Source organism: Mustela lutreola, chromosome 3 (genome assembly GCF_030435805.1).
Source record: "Mustela lutreola isolate mMusLut2 chromosome 3, mMusLut2.pri, whole genome shotgun sequence".
Taxonomy (NCBI): Eukaryota; Metazoa; Chordata; class Mammalia; order Carnivora; family Mustelidae; genus Mustela; species Mustela lutreola.
In genome coordinates, this window is record NC_081292.1 from 171786542 (window position 1) to 171813762 (window position 27221).

The following is a 27221-nucleotide window of genomic DNA, read 5'->3' on the forward strand; positions in this document are numbered from 1 at the left end:
AACCCACCAGAGCCATGAACATCCCAGCTATCCCCAGTTCCTGGGGCCCCATCCCCATCCCCTCCGCTTCCTTACAAAGCCAGCTAAGTGGGTTTGGGAAGCAGAGACCGTGGTGTGTTGGATGTCAGTTAAAAGCAAGAAGAGCCCTCAGAGGAACAAGCCAGTGAAACAATGCCAAAGATCCGTCCGGGGAGCAGACTAGTTTTAGTATACGTGCTGCTTAAGCGGGCACTTGTGGAGCCGACTTTAAAATACATTCCAACACGTAGAACACGGCAGGATGTATGACCCGGGAGACCTAGGAGTCTGTTTTCCACTTATCATCAGGGGACTTTGGGTCCCTGAGTCCCCTTTCCTCATATGTGAAGTGAGGATAACCAAAGCAATACTCCCCCTTACAGCCTGGGGAGACTATTTCAGAGGACGGCATTCAATGGCTTTATTTTACATAAAGAACACTTTACAGAGCACTTCACAGACCTGTTCTTAGGACTGCCATTACTATTTTGAAGCAAGCAAGCAGCAGAACCATAAAAAAGGTGAACCTAGAGCTCCTTGAGGCCCTGGGCAGTCAAACAAGTGGTCACACATTTCACACAAGTCAAGCCACTCTTCCTAGTCTGCTCCCCAGTGGGAAAGATAAGGATGAAAGACGACTTGCCAAGAGTGAGAGTGCCTGGTTTGGGTCTAGAAAGTACAGCTGTAAAAACCTACAAGGCTGGGAGGCGTTCTTGAGAAACAGATAATGTTTCCAAAAATTTCCTCAAAGTGTGTTCCACTAGATAGTAGTACCAAGAAGAATTTGGTGGTGAAATCAGTGTGGGCATAGGCTTCCTCACCCAGGTCTTTTCTGAGACCTTAAAATGAATTTCCCAGGAGGATGTGGGATGCAGGATGAGTGAAATTTATTTAACGACAGAACCCCTTTTCCACAGAACATCTGTCAAGGTGTTTCTTGAAACCTACCTTGGGAGTTAAACTCTCCAGTAGGGCGGAAGGTTGTATGGGCACACGGACCAGGTAAAAAAGGAAACAATACTGTGTTGACATTCAGTCAACACTCAACACCTGCTGGACAGTTTGGAAAAGGGGGAAATCTGTTGTTTAACCACGGAACTGAAAGAGTGTCACATTTTCCCTGAACCACCCTAATCCCAGACCCTCCAGGTCCACCAGCTACACAACCCCGCACTCCACAGTCACATACATTAAATCTACACTTTTATTTTTTTGTTCTAAAATGTGCTTTTTCTGTCATCGAACTTTAATATCAGTCCAGGATCTCCACCACCCCTTAAAAAAAAACAACACACGCACACAAACACACACGCCACCCTCCAACCAGGTGAAAAATCCCCGGCGATTAGTTTATAACAAATATTGACACAAAGGGGAAAAAAGCATGTTGAAATGTATTAGAATCAGAACCTGTACAAAAAAAAAAAATTAAAATATAACCTGAAACTGTTCAAGTTCAGAAAGGCTAGTCAAGTCCTTTTCTCTTGCCAGGAGAATGCTATCATCAGAGGGCTCTGGGTCATCAGCCAAGGAGGGGTGGAAAGAGAGACAGAAGCAGCAGCAGGTCCTTCACCAGACAGAGGGCCCTCAGCACTACCATCCCCAGCTTGGACGTCACTGGGAGGGACAAAAAATCTTGGGAGAGCAAGTGTCGGCAGACGGTCCCTGGCAGCAGCTGGGACCTTCACACTGAAAACCAGTCTGAGGAGTCAGGCAGCAGCAGGAAGCATGGCCAGCAAAGAACACCAAACCGGAAGAAACTTCTGCCACCCAACAGACCCGTAGCTCCCTCCACTGATGCTCACATACCAGAGGTTAGTCAACCCAGTGCTCCCAACTAATGAGAGATTGGAGCTGGGCTTAAGAGGCTGAAAACCCGCAGGTTTAGTAAACATAGCCCAGCATCACATCCCTCCGTGGCCTGATTGGAGCTGCCAACAAGGGGTAAGGCAGGAGAGGGAAAAGAAAGCATCTGATACCCGGCTAGAGGTCACCTGCACCAGTGTGGGCCTGTGGTACTTGGGGCTGGAGAAGGCAGACGCTCCTCCCCAGAGAGAAGCCTCCTTCACCGTCATCCCTGTGGGCCGGCTGAAGCTGCCTCCAGCTTATGACCAACCTGACAAAATGACATGGAGCAAAAGAAAAACTGGGAGGGAGACAGCCCTTAAACAAAGACAAGAACCTCCTGGAGGGAAGCTGGGCAGTGTCTGACCCTGTTGGGATGGCATCAGTGGAGCCCCTGAGTCTGAAGGAACAACTGGGGGAGGAGAGGGTGGGTGAGGAAAGGATTAACGGTTCTTCTGGAACAGTACCAACAGGGTGGGAGGCGCTGGTGAGGGGACGGGCAGGTCTGGAACTCACTGAAGGTAGAGAGGGGAGGAAATAGGCCCTCGGTGTCCCCTCCCCACCTGACCCAGGCCTGGTGAGTGCCAGCTGCCCCAGCCGGCCCTAGTGGCGGCTGGAGACCAGACCTTTCACTTTGGACATCTTCTTGGTGGGTTGCCTCTGCTCAGCGTGAGGAGGACACTCCCGTTCAGCCAACTGTTGCTCCATCTCCTGAGCCGAGGAGGAGGCGGTGGCTTTGAGTGTCTTCTTAATGTTGGTAACCTGGAGGGAGACACGGAATCAGTGTGCTCAGCCTGTAAGTGCCAAAAACTCATTGAAACTTGTTCGTAACATACTGGGGCCACCCAGGGAAGAAACCAGAATCCTCTATAAGAAAATCAGTGATTATCTTTAGAAAGCCAGATGAGGAGAAGCAAGCAGGGACTACTCATAGAAGACACATGGAAGTGAGTTTAGCAAAAAATGGAACTAACACTTCCTTGGCTGAAAAGAGGGACTAAGCGAGTGGAAGTGGACCATCGGGCAAAGAGGTACCACACAGCAGGTGAGAGAAAGCACTGGTTCAAATGGCCTTAGAAACAGAAAGGGGGTCTTAACAACACTATAGTCAGTTAACCACTGTTCATGTATGAAACTAAAAATATTTTCACAGGCACTTTGGGAATACAGCTGCATGAGCTTTCTTGAATAAACAACCAGAGGATGGACTTCAGCCAACCAAGTGATAAATGATGAAAACACACTACCAGGACTGGCAAAACAGGATTAGATTGGTCTTCGGCACACGTTTCTTTACTTAACAAAAGAGGGCTCAAAATTACTGAAGCAACTTCTGAACACTTTCCACATTCCACACATCCTTGGTATCATCTGTGTACTGTTACGAATGTTTTACAATTTTCTTAAATTAGTTCCCAGCTTGCTTTTCATTCACGTACAGTGCTGCCAAGAACAGTCTTCTATGTTTACCTGTTTGTACTCTTGTGAACAGCTCTGGAAGACATATTCCTAGAAGTGAGCTTCCCAGATCGTAGCACTGGCATGTTTTACATTTTAACAACTACTGCTCTCCTGCCTTTTGAAAAGAGATCACTTCGTCTTGTACTTCTACTAGCTGTGCCCTCTTGTGCCTGTTTACACACACATTCCCCAACACCAGTTCTAAAGAATCTTTTATGCTTTTGTCCCTCAGCCAGCTGAGAAGAAGAAAAGAGGTAGGAAAAGCATTGGAAAAAGTGGAGGTAAAGGTGTTTCCCCAGTTTGATGACCCCCATATTCTCTGTGAAGCAGGGAGTCTATAAAGAAGAGAGCTGTCTATAAAAGAAAGGGAATCGTCAGGGTCAAAAGTTCTCAGCAGTCAGAATATCAGGAGCTTGGGTGAGAAGCAGGTCTAATACAGATAAGAAGCAGTGCTGTGACTGAGGCCAACACCAGGTTCCTAGAAGAGATCTATCATCTGCAAAATGAGCCTTGACTAGATTAAATCCCAACTTTTATTTGGGTTTGTGTTGTCATTTTGTGGTATAGGAACAGCCATGTCCTAAACTGCTGTCCTCTCCATCAGTACTATACCCTTCCTGAAAGGAGCATCAACAGAGGACTGCAGGCTGGGACACTGAATACAGAGGGCATCCTTAGTCAAGCGTGGCTTCACCCAGTGTCCCTTCCAGTCCAAGACACGCCATCTTGGGGCGCCTGCATGGCTCAGGTGGCTGAACGTCTGCCTTCGGCTGAGGTCATGATCTCAGGATCCCGGGATCAAGCACTGAGTCGTTGGGCTTCCTGCTCAGCAAGGAATCTGCTTCCCCCTCTCCCTCTGTCCCTTTGTTCTTGGTAAATTCGTTTTCAAGTCTACAAACAGCCTTCTATGCACCTCATGCTGGGGAATGATCAGCATCCGACATTAACTACCCAGATTATACATTTACTTAATGGAAAATGGACAAGTCACTGGGTTTTGACCACGTTCCCTCTCTTCTCATACTGGTCTGTTCCAGGTTTTCTAGAAGACTGTCAAGACAGTAGATTGTTGGGGTGCCTGCGTGGCTCAGTGGACTAAAGCCTCTGCCTTTGGCTCAGGTCATGATCCCAGGATCTGAGATCAAGTCCCACATCGGGCTCTCTGCTCAGCGGGGAGCCTGCTGCCTCTTCTCTCTCTCTGCCTGCCTCTCCACCTACTTGTGATTTCTGTCAAATAAATAAAATATTAAGAAAAAAAAAAAAAAAGACAGTAGATTGTTTTAACTGGTGGAGGAGGTGGCCTTGGTTTTTTCCTCAACTTTCTCTCAAATTTAATCAGATTATTACCACCACCTGGTGGCAGCATCAGGCTCTGCCGGCAGAGCAACCACAGCTGCGGTTTTTCAACAGTGGGCCTCTGAGAGCAAACGCATGTGCACTGGCTCTCTCCTTCTTTGTAATAACTGTAACTTAAGAGCCTACACTGTTCTCTAAGTATTGGTCATGCCTCACCACTAGCCAATGCCTTCTTTCAACAGATGCCATTTGTCATGGAAATGAACCTGAACAATTCAAAATTCTGTAATTAACGCATTCATTTTTGCTAGTGAGCACAATCCAAGCCCACCACCTACCACACAATTAGCAACAGTCTGGGCACAGCAGGGCTGCCAGCGGCCATCAGGCTCCTCTCGGGCTACCAACCAGGTTAAGATGGTTTGCTTCATACAGGCTACCCCAGGTTCGCGGGCACATCTCACCCCCAAACTTCACTTGTTTCCACGGTTTAACTTATAGGGAAGAATCAGTGGATGAGAGAGAGTGGTTAGTACTTCCTACTCTGCTCAGACATCAATCCCAGCTCAGAGAAGAGACCACAATATTCAAGACAAGGATTACACAGCTTATTAGAGAAGCAGCAGGCTTACAAATACTAATTGTATTTGTCATTGGCTTGTGCTAAATTAAATGTAGTTCAGACTTCTTTGGCTAGAAGTAGGGTTAAAAATTAAACAATGCCCTGAACATTCAGGGCATTGTATGTACATATATGTATGTAGGGGTATGTGTGTACCCAAAATAAATGTGTTCTAGTTGATGAAAAGTGGAGTTGAGCAATCCACAGGCACACAGGGTGTAACAGAAAATACACAGTACAACAAACAACTTGAGCACCTACTGTGGGTTAGGCACCCACTGTGACAAGGAGCTGGTCTTACAAAGACAAGTAAGGTTTTATTCTCAAGGAGTACATATAACAGGGTAAGGGAAATCCTTAAATTCCACAAATCCCCCTTTGGAAGGCACATCTACTTCTTATGTTTCTTTTTTATTAAAGATTTTATTTATTTATTTTGTAAGACAGAGAGAGCACAAGCAGGGGAAGCAACAGGCAGAGCAGGAAGAGGGAGAAGCAGACTCCCTGCTAAGCAAGGACCACCCCCCCCACCCCTACCCCCAACGTGGGACTCGATCCCAGGGTGCTGGGATCATGATCTTAGCTGAAGGCAGGCACTTAACCAACTGAGCCACCCAGGCATCCCTTTTCTTAGGTTTCTTAACATAACTCTGGGTCCCATTTTGCCATACTCCTGGATACACGACTTAGAAACTTATTAAATACCATGAACATTTCAAGCTCCATCACACTAGAAAAGGACTTCCAATGCCACAATTTTTAGTTTATTGCTCTAAATTCCGAGGTTGCTCCACAAGTGCCAAGGCCACAGGCACACGAGCTCCCATTAACCCAAAGGCAAGAGCCTGTGTTCTGAGATGCTAATATGTCCAGAACAACCAGGTGTCACTAAAACCATAATCATACACTTTCTTCACTTGCATCTCATCTGCCAAATGTTTTCCCTTCCTCCCTCAACATGAAATTTCATGCATGTTAACAGGTTGTAATATCCATGTGTAGCTTCAAGAGTAAAATGCATAGTGCACCTACCACACAGCTTCAGAAGCAGAGCGGAACCAGGGCCTCAAAGCCCGATATGCCTTTACCCTGCTGCACCCCTTCCTCCACCCTTTCATCCATCTTTAAGACTCACCCCCAAATTAGTTTCTTTTGCTCTACAGCTGAGAAGTACATGTGTACCATGGAGTGACAACATTCTCTGCTCTCTGAGCCTATTCACCCTATGCAACCAGGAATCAGAAAGGAGACAGCACGAAAAGCAGGGACCATGTCATCCACATCTGTACCCCACTAGCCCAGTGCTTGTTTGTTGGTGGCTGGTGCACCTATACCAAGAATCACAAAATCAGCAAACAGGGATCCCTGGAGCAGGTAAGAGATGTCCTCTTCCTTACCTCTGCCTCTACCTGCTGCTGAGTTCGGCTGTGGTTCTCCTTGTACTGGTTGGCTCGCAGAACTTGCTGCTCGATGCCTAGCAGAACTGCTTCACAGCCATCGCACCTACAACAGAGATAACCAGCCGTGAGCCACAGAAAGGCCTGGGAGCTCTCCTCCAGTCTCCAAAACCTCTGTCTCCAACTCCTGATAAGGACTTCCTTTAACACCCTGTCTGCCAAGGAAGGCTCTTGCCCTTCACTCTTCCCAAGACCAGTATTTCTGATGATACAGGGCACACAGTTTCCTAGAACACAGCTTGAATGTCAACTTTTATATCCCATGAGAAAGGTTTACAGAATGTACCCCACTAAGGGAATTAAAACAGATCTTACAGGTGGCATGGATTCACCACTTTTCTCAACGGAAAAAATGATATTCTAAAAGCAACCTATTTTATTTTTTTTAACATTTTTAAAATTTTATTTATTTGACAGAAAACGAGCAGGGAAAGCAGCATTGGAAGGAGAAGGCGGCTCCCCACTGAGCAGGAAGCAGGAAGTGTGGGGCTTAATCCCAGGACCCCGGTGATCATTACCAGAGCCAAAGGCAGACACTTAACTGACTTAGCCACACGGGTACCCCTAAAAGCATCCTATTTTAAATACTGGCCCTTTTCTCAGAAGTTTGTTACTTCTGGGATGCCTGGGTGGCTTCATCAGTTGAGCATCTGGCTCTTGATCTTTTTTTTAAGATTTTATTTATTTGAGACAGAGAGCACAAACAAGGAGAAGGGTCAGAGAGAAGGGGAAAAGCAGACTCCCCGCTGAGCAGGGAACCCAATGCAGGGCTAGATTCCAGGACCCTGAGATCATGACCTGAGCTGAAAGCAGACACCTAACAGACTGTGCAACCCAGGCACCCCCCGGTTCTTGATTTAGGCTCAGGTCATGTTCTGAGGTCACAGGATTGAGCCCTGCATGGAGCTCCACGCTTAATGCAGAGTCTGTCTGTCCCTCTACCTCTGGTCCCCCCTCTGCTCCTCTCTAAAATAAATGAATAAAATTGTTTAAAAAAAAAACAAAAACAAAGTTTGTTACTTCCTAATTGTCATTCCCCTCAATACTTCATTTCCCCACTTTTATTTTGAAAATGTTAAAAGCTAAAAAAAGAGTTTAAAGAATAGTACAATGCGGGGCGCCTGGGTGGCTCAGTGGGTTAAGCCGCTGCCTTCGGCTCAGGTCATGATCTCAGGGTCCTGGGATCGAGTCCCGCATCGGGCTCTCTGCTCAGCAGGGAGCCTGCTTCCCTCCCTCTCTCTCTCTGCCTGCCTCTCTGTCTACTTGTGATCTCTATCTGTCAAATAAATAAATAAAATCTTTAAAAAAAAGAATAGTACAATGAATACATTTACCCTCTACCTCAATCCAGTGAAGCGAGGCAACTATGGGCATGAAAACAGCATCAGTCATCTAAAAGATGGAGTAAGGCAGCCGCCACAGTAGGACGGGAAGCCGAGATTTGCATGCTAGGGCACTTCCCTCGAGGGGTGTTTTCTAAGTTTATTTTCTATTTATTCTGATTGAACACTTTTATAATCTTTTGAAAGTTCCTGCCTGTGTCAGATGTTGTAAAGGGAAGGTGCTTGGGGCCACACTTGGGACAGAACCTGGGGTAAGGGTTGGACAGCACATGCCCTGCGGTCCAACAGCAGCTGAAGTGAGGGAAACTTGGATGGGTCTGGACAGGGGGGTCAGGGAGTCAAAGATGGGCCACTCATACCTGAAATGTTTGAGTCTATTTTATTTTCTTAAGTTTTTATTTATTTGACAGAGAGAGAAAGCAAGAGAGGGAACACAAGCAGGGGCAGTGGGAGAGGGAGAAGCAGGCTTCCCACTAAGCAGGGAGCCCAAAGCGGGGCTCAATCCCAGGGCCCTAGGATCATGACCTGAGCCGAAGGCAGATGCTGAACGACTGAGCCACGCAGGTACCCCTGCAAATGCCTCTTTATTTAACACTTACAAGATGTGGGCAGCACCTATATCCAGCTCCCTAACCATCTGCATACAACTTGCCTGCTCTGCTTCATGATTTCCAACACCATGCTCTCCTCACCTCCAACTAGGCCCTAACCCTGCCCTCCTTTAAAACTCACCTAAAACCTCTCCTCCAAGTAGGCCCATCTGGCTTTATAAACTCCAAATCATTTTTATAGCTCCATAACAAATCCTTGGAGAATGTCCAAAGCTCTTGCAAACATTAAATTCCATTAAAATAGACAACATGCAAAAAAAAAAAATAAATAAAACAGAGAGCATGCAAATGTCCCACTTCTTTTTATATACCAGAATATTATCATCAAATAGTCTGTGTGTGTGTGTCTGTGTTCCCATTTCAGATAACCCACTCCTTGTCTTCACTATCCCTCACGTTTTACCAATACTAGCACAAAGTTACTGACACTGAACGTGGGTTCTCATATCCATGGAATCTAAGCAACACTAACTTCCTGAGCTTGGTCAGACTCAGAGGCTGAGTGTGCAAAGCACTGGATCTGTGTCACATGGCTAGGCTTCAGAGGCTCCACCTGCCAAGCCTGCTATTAAATAGCCCCCTGCAGGAATTCCTGTGGCTGCACAGCTCTGGCCCCCAATGCAGCCCCACTCCCTGCCTTAGTGTCCTAAGGCTCCCGCCGCTACGCAGCCCCAGTTGATAATGGGAGACAACAGTTCCTGAAGCAGAGGCACAAAGGGCATGCCATACGTCCCCTTCCCTAATGAGAGGTGACCCCTCCTTTTTTCAGCCTCACCATTCATGCAAGGTCTTGACAATATTATTGATATCCTTCTTTCGGATGTCACGGCCAATGCAGAAATCCACTTCCAGCAGCTGGTTTCGCTGGTCCAGCTTCCCCTGGATGATGTCAGTGTAGACAGCCTCAATGATGAGGTCTTCTAGTTCCCGGAGATTCCGCATCTCCAGGTCCTTCAGCAGCACAGAGTAGGGGATACACTGCAGATAAAGCCATGCGGTATTTATAAAAACCATTGACAAGGGCTAAGGAAAACACAGGTGTACACTGTCTCAGGGATTTGGGAACTGCAGCCTGGTGGTTAATTATTAGTATCTATGGCAACGAGACTTAGATAAATGTGAGTCCTGGACTTCACCCAGCCTTTAACTTTCATATTGTGAAGCACTCTTAGAAAATGTTGCAGAGGGACACCTGGGTGGCTCAGTTGGTTAAGCATCTGCCTTCAGTTCAGGTCATGATTCCAGCGTCCTGGCATCAAGTCTCACACTGGGCTCCTTGCTCAGTGGGGAGCCTGCTTCTCCTCCTGCCTGCTGCTGCTGCCCCCACTGCTTTGCATGTGCAGTGTCTCTCTGACAAATAAATAAATAAATCTTTAAAAAAAAAAAAGTGTCCCAGAGAAGAATAGAAAATACTCAGTGTGTGCCACTGTGCCACCTTCTGGAAGCTTGGAGACATGACATAAAATGCCAGATCATCAAACTCTGAACAATTTCAGACACTGGAGAGGAGAACCGGCTGCCTGCTCAAGAGTGCACAAGCAACAGATTTGCAGACTAACATATCCACCTACTGGTGGCCAGTGGGTACTGCCAGCTCAGGGGTCATCCTAAAGTTTACCTCTGTTTTCTCTGACTCTTGCAACCAGTGTCAATTCCCCAACAATAGTCCCTTACTGGGTTATATAAACATTCTGCATTTATCCAAGACAAATGTATATCTAGATATCCAGTTTTCTGGACACACCAATTCTAGTTTGGAAGTTAACACAGCCATCAAATCTCAAAAACAGACAGGAGGAAGAGATATACAAACAAGAGATTAACAGTTAACATATCTAGAGGGGTCTTCTATGACTAAAGGTCTGAAACCCAGAGATGTGGATGGGCTTATAATGACAGGTTATAAAAATAAGGAAAAAAGTTACTCCTACTCTTTGCTACACTTGGGAAGTTCATGATCAGGCCAAAAAAAAAGGAGGTTAGGTCCTCCTTTCCTAAGAAAACAGGCCTCCTACCCGAAATGCCAGACTGAGAATCAGAAATCTGGCATCAGACCAGGGAAATGGTCTCAGCAACTGAAATGGCAATGCAAAAACAAATCCCCATCTCTCAAGCTCAGTCACAGAGGGGGATGCAAAGGGCAAACTTCTTCCAGTGACGAAGACCCTCAAAAACTTGGGACAGTTATGCCAGGAATGGGCAGAGAACCAAAATCAACTGTAAATTAATCAAATCTGGCTCTTCTTTGTTAATGGCTAGGAGAACCTGACTGCAAGGCCTCTTCTAAATCAAGTTGGGCAGAGAACTCAGATACGATGGAGTGGTTATTTTACAGAAGGTTAGCATCTAGAGATGGCATATGGGTGCCTGGGTGACTCAGTGGGTTAAGCCTCTGCCTTCGGCTCGAGTCGTGATCCGAGGGTCCTGGGATCAAGCCCCGCATTGGGCTCTCTGCTCAGCGGGGAGCCTGCTTCCCCCTCTCCCTCTGCCTGCCTCTCTGCCTGCTTGTGATCTCTAATAAATAAATAAAATCTTTTAAAAAAAATTAAGATAGCATACAAGGCAAAAGTCCTAATTAAGATAATTAAGCTTGATAATCCTCAGAAGAAGGCAGCATATTAAAAATCTAGCTCTCAGGAAGTCCAACAGAGCAAGTTTTTCCTCCAGACCAGATTCACAGTGCACTAAGCAACAGATGAAGGGGCTAACTTGCCTTGAGATGCCCCCATTTGAAAATTACCTATCTTGAAACGGCAGTCTCCCTTTGGTATGGCAAAATGTTCACACCTAGTGAGTCACCACAACATGCCAGAACTGAGACCTGTGATTCACAAGGTCTCCTGGGCATACTTTTCCTGAAAGAAATGGTGAATACTTATCTACACTATTTTAATTGTTATCTTTATCTCTGTTACCCTTTGCCAAGCCGATTTTACGCATTCATGGTATGACTACTGTACAACAGCTGGGAGCTCACGCGCCAATGCCAATGCAACACCTGCCTGAGGGTGAGGAGCAAGAGAGGAAGAGGTTCGGCACTGTACCTTCATTCTCGATGCCAAGCTCACGATGGTAAGGTGTTTCAGCTTGTTCTGCTGAGCTGTGCTCAGTTCTGGCAGGCTCTCCTTGTTGGCTGCTCAGTCCCACCCACCACAAAAATCAAGACACAAAATAAAATTAGAATTGCTTTATGGACTAAGCTCACCAACTCCCCACACCAAATCTACTATTGATTCACTGTTATGACTCTGCACTTATTCATGAAGCAAATGTTCCACAAGCAACTCCTGTCTTCTCCAGAAGACCACGTACTCCTGAAGAGCCAGGCATAAATGCACAAACGATAAGACAATCACCCGAATGGAATACTATCTGTGCCCTGTGTGACATTCAACCAAGGTCAGCATGTCTTCACTGGCAATCTGTTATATGCTATGCTGGGTTTTAAGTGATTCAGGGAAGTTAAGGATAGATAAGATGGGCCTTGTCAGACCACCAGACTTGTGAAACCCAAGGGCCTTGGCCTTGCCCTCAGTCTTACAATTGGGTATTTCAACAGCTTCAGATGGAAGACAGAACCATTGGAAGAAAGGTACAAACTACTAGGAGAGAACAAGAGGCTGAGGGGGAGGGAAGAAGGAGAGAAAAGGAAAAAAAAAAAGAAAGGGAGAGTACAAGTGAGCGGGATCATCTTGGGAAGGACAGAAAAGAAAAAGAAAGATGGAGTTTGAGATGAGCCTTAAAGAATGGGCAAAACTGTAGTAATACCAGTAGTGATGGGGTGCCTGGACGTCTCAGTCGTTAAGCATCTACCTTTGGCTTGGGTCATGGTCCTGGGGTCCTGGGATCAAGCCCCGCATTGGGCTCCCTGCTTAGCAGGAAGCCTGTTTCTCCCTCTCCCACTCCCCCTCCTTGTGTTCCCTCTCTCACTATCTCTCTCATCAAATAAATAAATAAAATATTTAAAGAAAAAAAAAACAGTAGTGATAGTGAGAGTAATGGCAGCAGCCGCAGGGCACATGTACACACATACCCAGTCAGTCCTCACAGCAACCTCCCAAGAAAGATCCCAAATGCCTTCAATTCCTTAGCCATAATCCTGGATTCGAAAAAGGTGAATCCAAGCTGTCTTTTTCTTGGGCGTGCTGCTGAAATTCATCTGGTGGCAATTCCTGACCTCAGTGAAGCAAGCTTTTAAACCCACTTGTTGTACAACTTCATTTGTTTAGTTCCAAACTGTGAATGCAACTAAATACTGGATACAGATGCTGCCCACATCTTGGAAGTGTTACATAAAAAGGCATATGCAGGGGCGCCTGGGTGGCTCCGTCTGCCTGCAGCTCAAGAATGATCCCAGGGTCCTGGGATCGAGTCCTGCATCAGGCTACCTGCTCAGCGAGGCATCTACTACTCCCTGTCTCTCTCACTCCCCTCCTCATGCTCTTTCTCTCTCTTGCTCTCTCAAATAAATAAATAAAATCTTAAAAAAAAAAAAAACACAGGAAGCCTGGGTGGCTCAGTTGGTTAAGCAGCTGCCTTCAGCTCAGATCATGATCCCGGCATCCTGGGATTGAGTCCCTCATCAGGCTCCTTGCTTCTCCCTCTGCCTCTGCCTGCCACTCCATCTGCCTGTGCTCGCTCTCCTCTCTCTCTCTCTGACAAATAAATAAAATCTTTAAAAAAAAAAAAAAAAACAGAATTTTAAGAAATAAAATCTTAAAAAAAAGCATATACATCATATTACCTCTTTAAAAAAATCCCCAAAATCCTAAATTCTGAAGCATCTAGCCCAAGGTGGGCAGGTAAATGATTGTGGACCTCTATTATTACTCCCATCTGACAGATAAGGAAACTGGGGTAGAGATCATTTAATTTGCCAAAGGACCCATAAGTAGAGGAAGTGGAGCTACAATATAATTCAAGCAGTCTGGTTCCAGAGTCTGGGCAATATTGTCCCTTTAGTGAGGATGGAAACAAAAGACACACTCATTGGAACAAAGCAAAGGTCAGGATAAACTAACACGTGGCAAACTGTCCAGATGATATAGCACAGGGTAGGTACAAGTGATCAGGAGGAAAGAAAGGGAAAAAGAAGTCTGGGATATAGTAGGGAAGGCCCTGAGTCATACCATTAAAGTAAACTAAGAGGCCTTTGTCATATCAACAAAAACTAAGGAAGCCAAACAAAAAAGGGCTTGGGTGGAAGGTAAGTTACTGTTGAGAAGTGCATTCACCTTATTCCTGATACTTAAGATCCTAATACAAAATGACTTATACGACCAAGGTCCCGGCTGGCTCAGTCAGTGGAAAGTGTGACATTTGATCTTGGGGTCATGAGTTTGAGCCCCATTTTGGGTGTGGAGATTACTTAAAAATAAAATCTCTTAAAAAAAAAAAAAAACTCTAAAAAAAAAAAAAAGGGAGAAAGAAAAGGAAAAAAAGATTCAAATGACCTACAAAAGAGAATGGGCCAAATATGGAGTTTTAGATTATAAAATGTTAAAAATGACTAGAAAGACTCTCTCTCTCTGCCTGCCTCTCTGTCTACTTGTCATCTCTCTCTGTCAAATAAATAAATAAAATCTTTAAAAAAAAATGACTAGAAAGATGTAAAATATGAAAAAATGCCTATGAAGTAAATGAAAAAAAAACACAGTATCGTATACAAACTAAATGACACCTACATAACAGAAAACACAAGGGGCAAAAGTCCAGCACTATAATGCTAACAGTAGTTTAATGGTGATCAACTGCAAGTGACTTTGTGTCCTATTTTCCAAATCTTCTTCAATATAATGACATTATTCTGATAATATTCAAAATACTTGAGTACTTTTCGGGTGGGTATTCTGACACTTCACAACATTCCAAGTGTTCTACAAACACCAGTCCTTAAGAATCTCATCTGGAAAATAAGGACTATATTTACCCATAAGCATAAACATAGTCCCTCTTTTACTCACAGAGAAAAATAAAGGGTGAGAAGATAAAGACCTCACGCAAGGTTACCTACAATGCAGAGTAAAGTGGGAAACAGCCAGGTAAGAAAGTTCCCACCCCATGCTTATATTCCAGACCCTAGTGATCCTCATGGAGGCAGTATGTCCAAACAGAGTGACATAGTTAAGAAAAGTCTTTGGAAGATCTTAACCAACTCACCTATGTAATCTGGGTATGTTCCATAGGCGAAAAGGTTCAGCAACTGCAAATATGCAGCATTAGCTCCTTCCGCAAGCTGAGGAGGGAAAAAAACCAACAACAGTTCATAGACCAAGCTGTCTACCAGTCACTGCAGTGTTCAAGCAAAGGGTGACAGTCATGTGCCACGACTGACTGTTTTACTAGATGGTCCTTGAGGTCCCGTCCAACTCTGTTCTTTGGAAAAAATAAGTAAGATTTATTTAATTTTAAATTTAACTTTTCTCCCTCAGGAACACATGTTTTACACTCCACATAGCATGCCTAAGCAACTGCTTTTGACACACACACACAGACACACACAGCAATGAGTACTGGGAGCAGTTCAGGTTTTCTTAGAATTTCCATGCCATTAAGATAAAGACTGGAGAGGCACCTGGGTAGCTCAATCGGTTAAGCATCTGACTCTTTTTTTTTTTTTTTTTTAATTTTATTTATTTGACAGACAGAGATCACAAGTAGGCAGAGAGGCAGGCAGAGAGAGAGGGGAAGCAGGCTCCCTGCTTAGCAGAGAACCTGATGTGGAACTCAATCCCAGGACCCCGGGATCATGACGCCAGCTGAAGGCAGAGGCTTAACCCACTGAGCCACCCAGGCACCCAAGCATCTGACTCTTGATTTCCACTCAGGTCATGATCTCAGGGTCTTGGGATCAAGCCCCACATTGGATTCCAAGCTTAGCGAACGGTCTGCTTGAGGATTCTCTCTCCCTCTGCCCCTTAACCCCCCTAAAATAAATAAATCAATTGTAAAACAAAACAAAAAAACGAAGACTGGAGCAGCCCTGTCTACACAACCGGGTTGACAGGTACAAGTAACAAGCCACTATCAGTCCACTGAATGAAGTGTAGGGTAGGTTCCAAATCATTTCAGAACTATGTGAATAGTAATTCTCAACAGTAGTGAGTGCTGGGAAAGATTAGCACAGCATAAAGTGTGACAGAACAGTCCATGTGGGACTGGAAACCACAGTATCAAGCAGTCCCAAATAAAAATGTTCATTAAAATTACTTAGACCGGGGCACCTGGGTGGTTCAGTGGGTTAAGCCTCTGCCTTCAGCTCAGGTCATGATCCCAGGGTCCTGGGATCGAGCCCCACATCAGGCTTTCTGCTCTGCAGGTAGCCTGCTTCCTCCTCTCTCCCTGCCTGCCTCTCTGCTTACTTGTGATCTCTGTCAGATAAATAAAGAAAAAATCTTTAAAAAAAAAATTACTTAGACCTTAAAAAAAAATTACTTATTCCTCCCTAATGTGAATGACGAAGAGCCATCTGCAGAAGTAAAACAGACACAGATACTCTTCTGCCTGGAGCCGCTCTGCTCTGTTGGCAGTACTTAACTGGGTGTTTCTTTTACTCACAAATATGTACCCACTGCTCCTTTAATTTATCAAACTCCGTAAAGCAGTACTACCAAGGAAGTACTCTGTGGACACCAATAATACTACTACTTAATTTAAACCATCTTTTAAAAAAAGTTTCCAAGGGGCACCTGGGTGGCTCAGTCAGTTAAGCATCTGAATCCTGATTTCAGCTAAGGTCATGATCTCGGGTCATGAGATCAAGCCCCACATAAGGCTCCACGCTGGGCAAAGAGCCCGCTTAAGATTCTTTCCCTCTCCCTCCACCCCACTCCACCCCCGCTCTCTAAAATAAATAAATTTTTTAAATATTTTATTTATTTATTTGACAGAGAGAGAGAGATCAATCACAAGTAGGCAGAGAGGCAAGGCAGAGAGAGAGGGGGAAACAGGCTCCCCACTGAGCAGAAAGCCCGAAGTGAGGCTCAATCCCAGAACCCTGAGATTATGACCTGAGCCAAAGGCAGAGTCTTAACCACTGAGCCACCCAGGTGCCCCTAAATAAATAAATCTTAAAAAAAAAAAAAGTTCCCAAGAACTACAATCATCTTAGACCACTGAAAAGCAACTAGGGTTTCCAGCTCACACATGGAAAAAACAGATATGGCGAGAGAGTGGTGATTTGCTCAGCACCCCCATTGAGAATTCTGGCTTCCTACTAACCCAGTCTACCTTCTCAGGTTGTAAGAACCTCTTGAGGTCTTGAAATCTAGCCCCTACTTTTCAGACAGATAATTACAAAACTAATCCTAAAGGACTATTTTCTTTACAGCAGATACTCCACAACTTCTTCCACTGGCCTAAATCAATGTCTTTCTAGTTTAATTTTCATCCATCTCCTCTCAGCCCATCTTTCACAGTTACGGAACAACTACTTGGCATATTCATTCAGATTTTTTTATGAACCTGAAGGAACTTATTACCCCTTTGTCATCTCTTCTGTTGAAAAAATAATGAGCCATCAAGCCATAAAAAGACATGGAGAAAATTTAAATGCATATCACTAAGTAAAAGAAGCCAATCTGAAATGGCTATTTACTGTACAATTCCAACTATATGACATTCTGGAAAAGTCAAAACTAGGAAGAGGGTAGTCAGATCAATGGTTGCCAGGGATTAAGAGGGGAAGGAGGGATGAATAGGTGGAACACAAAGGATTCATAGGGCAGTAAAGCTACTCTGTATGATACTTTAATGGTGGACACATGTCATTGTACATTTAGCCACACCCACAGAATGTACAACACCAAGAGTGACCCCTAATGTAAATTATGGTCTTTGGGTGATAACAATGTGTCAGTGTAGGTCCCACACTGGAGGGGGGATATGGGTAATGGGGGAGGCTATCCATGTATGAGGGCAGGATATACTGGAAATCTCTGTACTTCCCTCTCAATTTGCTGTGAATCTAAAACTGCTCTAAAGGGGTACCTGGGTAGCTCAGTGGATTAAGCCTCTGTCTTTAGCTCTGGTGATGACCTCAGGGTCTTGGGATCCAGCCCCGCGTAGGGCTCTCTGCTCAGCAGGGAGCCTATTTCCCACCCACCCCCAACCTGCCTCTCTGCGTACTTGTGATCTCTCTCTCTCTGTCAAATAAATAATAACCTTTAAAAAAATGAAAAATAGGGGCGCCTGGATGGCTCAGTGGGTTAAAGCCTCTGCCTTCGGCTCAGGTCATCATCCCAGGGTCCTGGGATCGAGCCCCGCATCGGGCTCTCTGCTCAGTGGAGAACCTGCTTCCTCCTCTCTCTCTCTGCCTACTTGTGATCTCTCTCTGTCAAATAAATAAATAAAATCTTTAAAAAATAATAATAATAAACATTAAAATTAAAAAATGAAAAACAAAAAAATAAAACTGCTCTAAAAAGAAAGTCTGTTTAAAAATAATAAAGCTAGGGGCGCCTGGGTGGCTCAGTGTGTTAAACCACTGCCTTCGGCTCAGGTCATGATCTCAGGGTCCTGGGATCGAGTCCTGCATCGGGCTCTCTGCTCAGCGGGGAGCCTGCTTCCCCCTCTCTCTCTGCCTGCCTCTCTGCCTACTTGTGATCTCTCTCTGTCAAATAAATAAATAAAATCTTTAAAAATAATAATAATAATAAAGCTAGGGCACCTAGGTGGCTCAGTGGGTTAAAGCCTCTGCCTTCGGCTCAGGTCATGATCTCAGGGTCCTGGGATCGAGTCCCGCATCGGGCTCTCTGCTCAGCGGGGAGCCTGCTTCCCCCCTCTCTCTGCCTGCCTCTCTGCCTACTTGTGATCTCTCTCTGTCAAATAAATAAATAAAATCTTTAAAAATAATAATAATAATAAAGCTAGGGCACCTAGGTGGCTCAGTGGGTTAAAGCCTCTGCCTTCAGCTCAGGTCATGGTCCCAGGGTCCTGGGATCGAGGCCAGCATCGGGTTCTCTGCTCAGCAGGGAGCCTGCTTCCCTTCCTCTCTCTCTGCCTGCCTCTGTGCCTACTTGTGATCTCTGTCAAATAAATAAAAAATCTTTAAAAATAATAATAATAATAATAATAATAAAGCTAGTTTTAAAAAAATTTCCTCAGGATTTCTTTTACATCTCTGGTAAATTAAATTTTTACTAAAAGCCTACTATGTGTCAGACTACATATTAAGCACTAAGAAAACAATGGGGAGCACAACAGACCTTACCCTTACAGAGCTTACAGTCTAATAAGCAAGGCTGACATTAAATAAAAATTCATGGGGTATCTGGGTGGCTCGGTCAATTAAACATCCAGGTCTTGACTTTGACTCAAGCCATGAGCTCAAGGTTGTGAGACTGAGCCTGGGTGTGGAGCACACTTAACATTCTCTCTCTCCACAGCCCCCTCTTAAAAAAAAAAAAAAAAAAAAAAAAAAAATCCCAATTAGAACATAAAAGTGGCTCTTTCTATCTCTGTTTTTTACAGGAAGCCAAAATGACACCAGGTCAGCAATGGAGGGTCATGGGGAACTGCTCTAGTTTCCTAATCAAGAGGAAGAAGATGTACAGCAGTGAGTCCCAAAACCCGAAGGTCCACACCTCTGCCACCAGGTGCTGATTCACAAGGTTGTGGACATGGAGCCAACAACTGACGGCAAAGGTGTCCTCAAGGTCACAAAGTGAAGAACCAGCCAGCAAAAGTCAGTCACTTCCTCGATGTGGGCCACCATCGACACCAACGCCCAGGCCACCCTCAGCAGCATGGTGCACACAATCCGTGAGAACGAGCACCGCACTCATCTGCATGTGGCAGCCGCCCCCAGAGCTAGCACCACCCCAGGCAGCCAGAGAGAAGCTGTGACAGGAGAGCGGAAGCTGACCCACCCTCCAACTTCGGAGCACAATCCCCAAAGCAGTAAAGACGCCACCAGACTTTTCAATCAATATAAAAGTATGAATCAATAAATGTAAAAGCATCCAAAGTGAGAAGCAGATGTTGAAAAGTACAAGATGCTTTACATCTCTTCATTCAACCTAATCGTTCTTCACCAACCTTCTCATTTTTTTAATAATTTTTTTAAATTTTTTAATAAACATATAATGTATTATTAGCCCCAGAGGTACAGGTCTGTGAATTGCCACAACCTTCTCATTTTTAAGGCACAACAACCACAACTAGACACCCCCAGTTTCAATAACAAGAAATCAAAAATAGAAGCAAACAAAACAAAAGGGACTACTTTCCAGCTTTTCGTGTTTTCACATATTACACAAATGCCTGAAACTACCTCTGTTAAGTATCAGCTATGCTTATGCTCCACTTTTCTTATTTATCAGGTTCAAGGGGATTTTTCCCCTATCTTTCAAATTATTAGTAACCCAATCTAATTTTACCACAAGTTGAAATGAAAATATTGACCAAGAACCCAAAACATCATCCTTGCTCTCTTTCCCTCTTCCCGGCCAATTCCCATCCCTCCCTGAACAGCGCCCCTCACAGGTCCACAATGCTTCAGCACCGAAATTCCCTGGAATCCTGGAGAATCACAGGAAGGTTTAGAACAAAGACAGGGAAACTGTTCGGAAACTGCTCTTACCTCCTGAACATTGGCCAGCTCCAGCAGTTCTCCAAAGACATATACTCCAGGAGCCTCCAACACTTGGCTTATGAGAGCAGTGAGGGCTGAGCCACTGGTACCTTTGGCTAGTAAAATAAACTGTTCCAGGAGATTACTTGAGGGTTTCTGTTCACCTGCCATTCTCTGGCCTTGAGATCTGTCCAAAAGAAAAGTGTTTCAGCCATTCTTCCTTCTCCTTTGCAAAGTCTATGCTTATTTAATGCCAGATCAGACATCAGAATACTTTAACTTTATAGTATCCAAAAAAGAAAAACAGTCCAGATGCTATAACCACTTTGTGAGATGGGCAGGGTTCCACCTAGAGTTAAAGGAATTGTGTCCTTGCTCAGAGGTTGAAACACTTAAGAAAAGCCACTTCATCCCCATGTGGCAGTCTTCCAATACCAGCACCTTTTAAGCCCTTAAACCTCACTAGACCCAAGGAAACACATAGGAGTTTCTCAGTAGCTCTTCTATATTTACCTCACTTACAGATTGTAGTTAAGAAACAGAGAATTTTGCCCATACACAGAGAAAGGAGATATAAGCAATTGCAATCAGTTACAGCTTACAGTATGTTATTTGAATCCCACCTACAGCCGATACAAATAAGGAAAACCGCAAAAAGACATTAAAGATGTTTTGTTTAATCAAAGAAGTCATTTAAGCCTAAATGACTTGGGGAGAAAATCCTAATGAAAGATAAGCAACATAATCAAATTAAGAAAATACATGCTGTCTAAGTCCTTGAGGAAACTCCCCTTATTTGACCTCCTATAGCTATGTGATTTTACCAAACAGGACTTCAGAATTTGTACAAAATCTCAAGAAAATAATAAAATGATCTGAGAAAACAATGCCATCCTGAAGACATGAGGGGCCGAGGGTCCCTCAATTCTATAATCCACTTACATGCTGAGTGTATGGGAATACACACTGCAGACCTACTCTGCAGGAGTCCTGTGTAAGAAAAGACTACTCCACCAACAACACATTTGGGGGCACTGTGACAAAAAGAAGAGGAGGCAGAGTAAAGTGAAGAAGAGAATAATTCGAACGATAGTTTGGTGCAAGAGAAACCAAGCTTTCCTGTGGAGGCAGGCATACAGAGCAGCAGTCCTTCCACAGTATGAAAGAAACAAGCATGTCGCCTCACATAGGTTACATAAGAATGTCTTGTCCGAAACAGAAAAAGCGAAGCGCTAGGGAAGAAAAGTTGCTGAGGAAGGAAGGGGTAAGAGGAGAGAGACAGGATAAGGCGGGAGAGAGGGGGTGGAACGAAAACCTCCCCTCCAAGCTGACACGTGTGGAGATGAATGGAAGTACCTGGGGTGAAGAGGGAGAAATGGACAGAAATTCTGGTCCCTTTAAAGGAAAAAAAAAAAAAAAAAAAAAAAGGAAAGAAAAAAGAGAGGGAAAAAAAAAATCTCGGCCTAAGGCGCAAAGCCTGTAGGGGCAAAGAGTAAGGAAGCGTTGAGAGTCCCTTTTTTCTGAAGTGGGAGGGCCACAGGCTGCGGCATGGGACACAGGGGAGCTGAATTAGCGTCTTGCGGAGGCGCTATCTTGATGCACAGCAGAGGGGCAAAGAGGCAGCCTCTGGGGGTGGGAAAGCGAGAAAAACCTCAGTTGAGGAACTGAGGGTTGCAGGCTGGGGTGTACTTTAAGGCCAGCGGCATTCTCCAGGCAGGGCCGCGGGTGTGGAGTGAGGAGCCGCGGGGCGCGCTCCCCGGGGCGGGGCCGGCTCGGTGGGGCCGCGGGCATTCCTGGAGACTGGCGCTAAGCCAGACAGCTGAGACAAGCCTGGCGCGCCGGGCCCCGCCCTCTCGCCGACCCCTACCTGCCCTCGCCGCCTCTCCGTCCTCTCGGTCGCTGGCTCGGCCTCCCGGCGCCTGTCTGCAGGTTGTCAAGCGTCCATGATCGGCCCGGCGTCCGACGCTTTTCTGCCTCCGCCGACCCGTTGGCCTTGCGGCTCCCCCGGAAGCCTCCCGCCGCTGCACTCGAGTTCCGCCCACACTAAGTTCCCCCCGCGGCGTTGGCAGCCTCAGACCTCCAGGGCTGCCTGGGCCTGGGAGAGACAGTCCGAGGTGGGTCGGTCCGAGGTGTGTCGTAGCCCAGGAACCAGGTGGAGAGGAGCCTGAAGAGAGGAATGGAGTCTAGGCAGTGCGCTCGCCCAAACCATCGCCATCACCCTCACCATCCTGGGCCCGAAATACACTGCTTTGGTTGAGCTTTACCTCTCAGGAGCTCCCTACGGAAGCTGTAGGATAGCTGCGGCTATCCTGGGATACAAAGACATATTAAGTGTAATATCAACTCCCGTTTATTGAGCGTTTTCCCATGTGCCAGGTGTGTCACTGTCTCGTTGAATTACCATAACTCTAAGCTTAAAAAATCTAAAAGCTGGTTAAGTGGCAAGGTCGTCTTTGGACCCCGGGCTATGGGAAGCCAAGACCATATTCGTGACCTCTGTTCAGAAAACGTCTTAAAATAACAAAGAGATGGGTTGAGCCAACAATGGTTCTGTGAGCAAAATGACATCCGTGGCTCTGGAAGAAGGCGAAGGAATGCTACACAGCTTAACAATTAAGCTGTTTCCTTTAAAGTACACACCAGAGACTTTTGGGTCTTAAAGACAAGGAAAAGGGTTCTATTTGCTTTTAGTGAATCTGAGTGCAGATATCAGACAAATGCAAAGGAGCCTAGCACCAACCCACTGGTTTATTAAAAAACTGTCTCGTTCTAATTCTATGTTGTAGAAGATTATATAAAGAGAAGAGAAGGTTCTTGCCCTCAAAAAGCTTCACTGTGGGGGCGCCTGGCTGGCTCAGTTGATAGAGCATAAGACTTTCAATCTCCAGTCGTGAGCTCAAGTCCCATATTGGATATGGAGCATACTTATGAAAAAGGGGAAAAAACAAGCTTTCATGTGTTAAGTGCTATGAGGGAGATATGAAAACACTTTGGAAGCACAGAAGAGAGTATGTATGTTGGGGAAGAGAAAACTGGCATCTTCTAGGCAAAAGGGGGAAGAAAGGACAGCAGACCATAGCATAGAGGCTTACTCCATGTAGCAATATACTAATGCAGAAAAGAAACCCAGAGTGTCTGGAACCCAAGGTTCAGGGATGAGAAGCAAGGGCTGCAGACCTGGAGTCAGGTCATCAAGAGTCTCGTAAACCACATGCAAAGCACTACACCCAGTAAAAACCTTAGTACAGTGAAATTTCTGCCTGGGAGAGCACACGGCCCCTGAGAGAGACAGACCTGTCTGGCTATGACAGACAGTTGCCAGTACAACATACACAGTATGACAGCACAGTACCTCAGTGCTACAGATAACGGCTCCCTTGCCTGTGCTCTGGGCAGAGGTGATTTAAGGCACAGTTCTGGAGGAGATGAGGCTTGAGTTGAGCATGGAAGATGAGCAAGCAAATCACAAAAAGTGTAAGCATATAAAGGAGTTTTTATTTTATCTTAAGGGCATTGGGGAGCTACTTGGGGCTTTCAACCTGTAGAGAAGCGTGAATAATTGGCACTTTAAAATGATCACACTGGCTGCTATTGGACTGGATATTGAAAGAGCTGGAGGCAGGGAAACTCTCGGTGATTGATACAGTATAGATAAGAGGTGTGAGATCCTGAACCAAGGCAGTGGCAGTTGCGCATGAAAAAGAAGGGACATTGTTGGAGACATTTAGACTATAGATCTATCCCAACTAGGTGACCAGTTGAAGGCAGGAATAGGGAAAGAGGATATCACCCAGGATTATGGCTACGTAGGCCAAAGCTGTCTTGGAGGTGGTGTTAAGTGAATGGGACTGCAGATGAGAAAAAGCAAATCTGGTGGTGGAGGGAAGACAACTAAGTTCTGTTTGTGTTCATAAATATTCTGGTAGTGCCTCCACTTCCTTCAGAAAAATGTCCAGTCTGTGAAAAGCCTTCTCAGTATGCTTCCCTCCTATCTTTCCAGCTACATCTTGCCCCACCCTCTTACAGTCCGAACTGCAGGCCTTCCTATGCCCAACACAAATTGCACCTTCCCTCTCTGACACAGGGGCCTATGTTCAACCTTGCTCCCTCTTCTTTCTTTTGCAATGCTCTTCCCTCCTATTTGCCTGTTAAAAATCCTACCAAGCCTGTAGGCAAAGATTTCTTAAATTTAATGCAAAAAAGCACTAATCATAAAAGAAAACACTGAACTATTGTACTACATTAAAATTAAGAATTTCTGTTTATTGAAAGACATCAGTGCGAGACTAAAAAGGCAAGCCACAGACTTGGAAAAGATATCTGTGAAGGCTGTATCAAAGAATTCCAAACCCAAACTTTATAAAGAACTACAAATCAGTAAGAATAAGATGAAAAAAACCCAACTTGAAAAGTGGGCAAAAGACTTGAACAAGCACTTCACAAAAGAGGACACTGAAAGAGTCAAAAAGCATATGGAAAGGTGCTCAACACCAGAGACAATGTAAGAAAAAACTATTAATAAGATAACACATTTAGGGGCACCTGGGTGGCTCAGTGGGTTAAGCCTCTGCCTTGGGGTCAGGTCATGATCTAAAGGTGCTGGTACTGGTATTTGAGCCCCACATCAGGGCTCTCTGCTCAGCGGGGTGCCTGCTTCCCCCTCTCTCTGCCTGCTGCTCTGCTTACTTGTGATCTCTCTCTCCCTGTCAAATAAATAAATAAAATCTTAAAAAAAAAAATACCACATTTAGCCAAAATATCTCAGTTATAAAGACTTGTAAGACCCTGTTTTGACAAGACTAAGACTCATCTAGAATTTTCTTATATTGCTGGTGAAGGCTAACATTGGCAATATCTACTACTATTGCTGATCATATGCAAACTGTACAAGCCAGCTACTCCTCTCCTAGAAATGAGTGCAGAGTCTGAAAAAAGAAACCTGTAAGTACACGCACTGCAGCTTTGTTAACAAAAGCCCAAAACTGATAACTGATAACCTAAATACCCATCAACAAACTAGACAAATATTGCTAGATACCTATGACATAATACTAGTAAGCAATTAAAAAAAAAGTTACTGTTCCATACAACATGGACGAATCTCACAAAAACAACTGATGAACAAAAAAAGCCAGACTCCCAGTGTACTTACTGTATGATTACATTTAAATGAAATTCACGACAAAACTGATTTATGGTAATAGCAGTCAGAAGAGTGGTTATCAGGATGAGAGGATGCAGTGCAGATTGGGAAGGGGCACAGGAGTGCTGAAGTGTTCTATATCTTAATTTAGGGGGTGGTGAACACAGGTGTATACGTATAGAAAAGCAGTGCCCGGGGCGCCTGGGTGGCTCAGTGGGTTAAGCCGCTGCCTTCGGCTCAGGTCATGATCTCAGAGTCCTGGGATCGAGTCCCGCATCGGGCTCTCTGCTCGGCAGAGAGCCTGCTTCCCTCTCTCTCTCTCTGGCTGCCTCTCTGTCTACTTGTGATTTCTCTCTGTCAAATTAATAAATAAAATCTTTAAAAAAAAAAAAAAAAAGAAAAGCAGTGCCCTTCCTGCATATGTCATACCTCATTAACAAAAATTTTTAAGATAAAATTTTATCTTAAAAATTTAAGATAAATTTTTTTAACAGAAAAAAAAAAATCCACCCATCCTTCAAATTCAAATGCCCCCTCCTCCATCAGTTTTGTCAGCAGGAATTAATCTTTCCATCAGAACCTCTGTGGCATTCTGATGACCTTTCCCTTATGACATTTATTGCAGCTTCTGTTGAATCTCAGCAGACTTTCCTTTTTTCCCTAACTAGATGGTTATCTTCCTAATGACAGTGACAATGCCTTTCACCCTTTACCGGAAACCTGAAAAGGTTCTTTGTTGAATTATAATGGAAGGAAAAATTGGGTGGTTGCCTAGATGGGTGAAAGGGGGATGGGAAGAGGAAGGAAAGCCTAGTAAAAGAGATAGGAAATGTCCAAGCAAACCCTCGCCTACACGATTTTACCTAGTTCCTAAAATCACATTAAATGTCACCTTGAGCAACAAACAAAGAACAGATCAAACCACTAAGTTCTTCCTAGATTGAAAATAAATAAACATCACACTCCTTCCCTTGCAAGAAACCACCAAATGAATGCTTGCCTAACCTCTGGGTGTTTCAACCTGGATGGGGAAACTTCACCAAGGAGAATAATCACATAGCCATGTTGCTAAAAATATCGCCACCTTAATGTGGTGTAAACAGCGCAGACTGCGGGTCAGGAGACTTAGAGCCGAATTCTAACTCTTCCCCAACTTGCTGTAACCGGTGGACAATCTCTTCACCTCTCTGGGCCTCAGTTTCCTCGTATGTAAAACGAGGAGTTGGATTGGCAAATTCTCTTAATAACCCTTCCGGTACGGATATTCTAAGTATACAATCGCTCTCTCTCCCAGTCCAACACAGGAGCACACCAGAAATCCCTGCAAAACAAGTCGAAGGCGCCCCAGACCAACAAACAAGCACGATCTGAAAGAGTCATTTTGTCATATTATCTTCCACGGTTTAATCAGTGTTTTTGTTTGTTGTTTGCAGCCTTACCATGATTTGCAGGAGATTTCTGAGTTCCATGTAAACAGATGTTACCTCTCTGTGGGCTGTCATCCTCTTCTGAGAGTTAAGGGGGTCTTCCCGCCCAGTTTCAAGTCTCGGAATTCAGAAACCCCCGAAGCTGAGGGAGGGTTTACGAATTTGCGCACACTGCGCGGCACACTGGAGTCTAAGTTACAGAGGAACAGGCTGCAGGGAGTGCTGGGATTTGTAGTCCCTGGGTCTCTTTGTTGCGTGCTGGGATCTGTGGTTCCCCCCACCACCACCACCACCGGGCACTCCCCCTGGAATGCTGGGAAACGTAGTCCCTCTCACATCGCACAGTGCAACGCGCAGTCACCTCAGAGCATTAGTGTGCTCTGAGCTGGGAGCGGGCCCCTCGAGCCTCTGCAGATTTGAAGCCAA

At 45.0% G+C, this 27221-nt stretch overlaps 1 protein-coding gene across 3 annotated transcripts; it reads right to left on the reverse strand.

Moving 5' to 3' along the window:
* Nucleotides 1-1393: 1393 nt before the first annotated feature.
* Nucleotides 1394-27013, reverse strand: COPS7B (COP9 signalosome subunit 7B). Of its 3 annotated transcripts, none has more exons than XM_059167713.1 (8): nt 26808-27011; nt 22093-22389; nt 20235-20412; nt 14813-14888; nt 11698-11786; nt 9429-9631; nt 6640-6745; nt 1394-2625 (listed from the first exon to the last, which is right to left on the reverse strand). In XM_059167713.1, the coding sequence occupies exons 3-8, from the start codon at nt 20394-20396 to the stop codon at nt 2467-2469; spliced, it is 795 nt and encodes a 264-aa protein (XP_059023696.1). In that variant the 5' UTR covers nt 20397-20412; nt 22093-22389; nt 26808-27011; the 3' UTR covers nt 1394-2466. The 3 variants fall into 3 exon arrangements, with proteins under 3 accessions (XP_059023696.1, XP_059023697.1, XP_059023698.1); XM_059167714.1 differs by having other exon boundaries at nt 26853-27010; XM_059167715.1 differs by lacking the exon at nt 22093-22389 and having other exon boundaries at nt 26808-27013.
* Between the last annotated feature and the right edge of the window lie 208 nt (nt 27014-27221).

What these genes read in the sequence shown, in the direction of transcription:
- COPS7B (XM_059167715.1), bottom strand. Translation starts at nt 20,396, where the DNA reads ATGGCAGGTGAACAGAAACCCTCAAGTAATCTCCTGGAACAGTTTATT. An exon ending in AACATACCCAGATTACATAG is followed by an intron (nt 11,787 to 14,812) that starts GTGAGTTGGTTA and finishes GGGACTGAGCAG; the next exon opens with CCAACAAGGAGAGCCTGCCA. An exon ending in GCTTGGCATCGAGAATGAAG is followed by an intron (nt 9,632 to 11,697) that starts GTACAGTGCCGA and finishes CTTTATCTGCAG; the next exon opens with TGTATCCCCTACTCTGTGCT.